Raw genomic sequence first — 4,220 nt, 5'->3', positions numbered from 1 at the left:
CGCCACCCAGGTTTCGAACCCAGACCATTCGGCTTGGCAGTCGAGCGCTCTACCACAGAACCACCGATAGCTCCTTAGGTTCACTGAAATTAAGACACGCATCGTAAGCATAATAGGTAATAAAGTCTTTTTTTATTAATGAATTTATGAAGGCCTAATCTGGTTTTTTTAAAGGTTAAATCTTGTTTTAGCGCAGTCAGCCGAGATAAGAGGGTTAAAGGGTAGACCCTGTGGGTGGTCCACTTTGTTAGTTTTTTTGTTATTTATTTACGGGTATTTTTAACGACCTATATATAGTTGTGTTAATACAAAGGAGATAATTTAACGTTAATTGCTTTAAGAGCTGGCGGTTAGTCAAGTGGCTCTCTGTGCTTTGTTGATGGTAAGGTTTTTGCTTCTTGTAAATATATTTGGTGTGGATATTTGGATATCTACGATTTCTAACGCAGTCAATGATTTCCTGGGTGTGCGAGTCATTATATGATATTGGAAATTGGACGGCATTGGTCTTCTTCATGCGGTATGTGTCACAACGTCAACTGGAAGTCTACGAGCGTTGAAATAAAATGAGCGTTAAAGATGCGCAAGTATTTCGTAAGCGAGAAAAATACAAATACCATCTGTAGATATTTCTTTCATTAAAATTTGCTTAGTATTATATTCAACTGATAAACATGTACTGTAAAAATGGTTAAATTCAATTGTGCATTGTTTTAGTAAGTCTAACTCGCTGTTGTAACTACTTATTTTATAATATTCTGAATAAATTAAACTCGATTGTTTCGTCTCAATTATTTAAATTAAAATTAAAATTTTGTACCGGGCAGAGTTCGCACCGAGAATACGTTTTTCGTAAATAACTCTGAATTGCGGAGATATCTTTGGGGGTCGTGTCGAGAAATTAATACCACTAGGGACCATTCTTCCGAGGAGAGGTATATTTTGGCTTGCCAACTTGTTTTCCTTAAAATGCCAAACCAAAACCGAAAATATAAGTAAAAAATAAAAGAAAGCTGGCGTTCCCCATTTCAAAGAGATCTAATAATCTCGAAGCCCGTGGCTTGTAATAAATAGTCGACAGGGTAGTCACTCGTAACACCATAAATAACATAATAACAATAAGTATGACACTTCCTATTGCTTTAATGCTAATTTTCTAACCGAACCCTTTTTTCGGCACTGATACTCTCTTCAAGCTGTGACTTGGACTCGCGACTTACCGTTTTGGATGACTACTTTTTGATAACAATTGAAGCCTAATATCGGAGAGCACGTTTTGGAGTCGCGAGGGGCTTTGGCTTTGTTTTGAAGCCCACGTGCGAATCACTCGTGATAAAAAACATGAGCTCGTGGCGCCGAGAAAAACTTTTAATTTTTATCATTTTAGTCTAATATTCCGCCTATCTATCGGTAACCAGATATTTCGGCTTAGCGGAAGTCTCGCGTATTTTAGACATAGAGGTCTCTGTGCTGAGAAAACATCTTGATTACGCAATAACTATGAAAATCAGTTAGGTTGTAAATCTCGTTAATTGTCATACTTATTGTTATTATGATACTTATGGTATCACGTTTATACACCTGATTACTGATTTTCGAAATACTTTCTGTGATTTCCGTAATTTTACGTGATTACCTACGATTTGTACACCTGATTACTTAAGTGAATACCCCTCGTAAATAGGCAACCCTAAAAATATCAAAAAGGACAAACAAAACATGAAGGTAAGCTTTAAGATTGGGTGCTTGCTCGTACTGTCGTAAGCATACCCCATAACTAAGCCCCGCCTTGAAACGACCACCACGACATTAGTTTCACGTCACAGATCACGAGACAAAACGCCACACGATTCTGCGAAATAATCACGTGACCGCCATGGGCGTTTAATATCATGACCGACTTTTACGCGTTTCCATGGCAACGAACCCAAGCCACACCCACGAGAAAGCTGAGAATTGTGTTTCGAAAAAAAAATTGATGGGGTTCATTTAATTATGATTATGTTCCAAATATCTCCTTATTTTTGTTTTGATGACCAAGGCCCAAATTAAAATGAAAAACCCTAAGCATTAAAATATAAAAATTGTTATTTTCGTTTTCGGTTTAATCTGAATCTCTATAAAATCATCACAATTTTATTTTAAAATAAATACACCATGAGAGCAACCCGTCAAAAATAATCTTAGTTAGGTTAGATTAATACTACCGCGCGTGCTGCTGGCGCGAGCTACTTCACGCCGGTGCATGTCACCCGATGTCACCGCATGGTTAAGGAAGGATTCGGAAGACGCTTGGGTTAATGATCGTCAAAGTTACGGAAGAGGGCGCTGTTGTCGCCTCCAAGGTGATGAAAGACAAATTTTAAAAATTCATTTAAAAATAACCGCTTAATATTTTATAAAATTAAGTTAAATATTTGACCTTCCTCTTTAAAGGCCCTATAAGCATAGACAAAACACTGTACTGAGGAGAAGCTGTATTTTGTTTCTCTTTGTAGGCCGAATGACTACCTGGTTACGTTGATAGCAATAAATACAAATCCACACGCGTCTTTGATCTCAAAATTAAATATGGATACAGTCAGAAACAAAGCGTCAACAAGGCTTATGGGGCCTTTAAGGACTACCGGAATTCAGGTTGATATTTCTGAAGCACGCGAACAAGTTGGTATAGGCTCTTCTATACTCTTTACTCATAGCCACGTAGATTAAAGGGTTCAAACACGCGCTTACGAAGACTCCCAAGTATCCGAAAACGTTAATAACCGGAAACTCGTCCTCAACCATGAAAATCTTGGCTAAAGCTACTGGTAGAAAACAAATGGCAAACGTACCGTATATAACTCCGACAATTTTTAACAATCTCAGATCCTTTCTGGTCTGGCTATGGATTTTCAAGACCCTACTATCCGCTCTGCTTACGCCAGAGGTGGTAACTGGTACCTGGACGTTTCGGGAAGACTTCCGGACCACGTAAATAACTCTAGAGTAACACGCGATGAAAACTAAAGTGGGCAAGGTGAAACTGGTCACGTATATGAACGTCTTGGGCGATTTTCCGTTGACTTTGATGATGGTACAGGTTCCTACGCTTTCGTCGTAACCCAAGCGTCCCCAAACGCCGAGCAGGGAGGGAATTAGAAGTCCGATGGCGGCCATCCACAGGCATCCGATCATGAAGACAGTTTTCCATTTAGTGTACAAGATTTTGTACTTGGTGGGATGGCAAATGAGAACGTATCGGTTGATGGTAATGGCCAAGACGGTGAACAGCGAAACTGCTACGTTACTGTATCGGAACAGAGGAGCCAGGGTACATAGAACGTCTCCGTGAATCCAGCGTCTTCGAAGAAACGTCGAAGCGGCTAATGGTAAACTGGAGAGACAGAAGAACGCGTCAGCGAGACAAAGATTTACGATGAATGCCGTAGTTGCGTTCCTCAACTTGGAAGTTTTCAACAGAGCGGCAACAGTCAACAGGTTACCGGGAACTCCCAGAATGATGAAGACGACGCAACAAGCGGTCGCGAATTCTAAAAGACCGGCTGGATAAGAGGTAAACACATTATTGTCTTTTATAACAGGTTGAGTCCAATTAAATGTCTCCGATATATTGACTATTGGCGATTGAGTTTGCGAATTGTAATCGCTTAAAACCGCGTCGTTTAGAGTTTTAGAAATAGCGCTTTCGTCCATTTTAACACCAGCTTCCAGAAGTGTTATTCGACGCCAACTATTTATATTTCGATCAACAGTAAAAACAGGAAATAAATTTTTTTTATCACTCATGACTTCACTTCCCGAATCGGCGTTTCCGGAATATTATAATAAAAATCCGTTTTAATTTTCAATTTCTCCGAAAGTTGTTGGTTTTTACGCTCTGTATTCGAAATCTTTCCATAGTGAACTTAACAAGTAAATTTAACGCTACATTCCCAATACTCTTTTATCATATCGTTAAATCCCACTACAAATATCTACTTTAGCAACCCAGAAATTTAATATTAACTTTATCAATAATCTCAATAAGATATACACAGTCTCAGTGGGGGATTAACCAATATGCTGATTAGAATTAAATCTAGCGCCCAGGAAGATCACTCCCTTGATTACTAAGACACCCTCGTATTATAAAATCTGATTAAAATAAAATCTGTACCTTTGGCTGTATAAAGATTAACAAAATAATTCATGATTAAATTTTTAATCTTGATTATTAG

At 38.6% G+C, this 4,220-nt stretch overlaps 1 protein-coding gene across 1 annotated transcript; it reads right to left on the bottom strand.

The window, feature by feature from the left end:
* Window positions 1-2,161: 2,161 nt before the first annotated feature.
* On the bottom strand, window positions 2,162-3,696 carry LOC149936488 (G protein-coupled receptor moody-like). Its single transcript, XM_090153684.1, has 2 exons — window positions 2,590-3,696; window positions 2,162-2,558 (listed from the first exon to the last, which is right to left on the bottom strand). The coding sequence occupies exon 1, from the start codon at window positions 3,694-3,696 to the stop codon at window positions 2,617-2,619; it is 1,080 nt and encodes a 359-aa protein (XP_090009810.1). The 3' UTR covers window positions 2,162-2,558; window positions 2,590-2,616.
* Window positions 3,697-4,220: the final 524 nt, after the last annotated feature.

Source organism: Leiobunum rupestre, chromosome 7 (genome assembly GCF_980474605.1).
Source record: "Leiobunum rupestre chromosome 7, qqLeiRupe1.1.hap1, whole genome shotgun sequence".
Taxonomy (NCBI): domain Eukaryota; kingdom Metazoa; phylum Arthropoda; class Arachnida; order Opiliones; family Sclerosomatidae; genus Leiobunum; species Leiobunum rupestre.
This window is presented reverse-complemented; position numbering and strand designations above follow the sequence as displayed.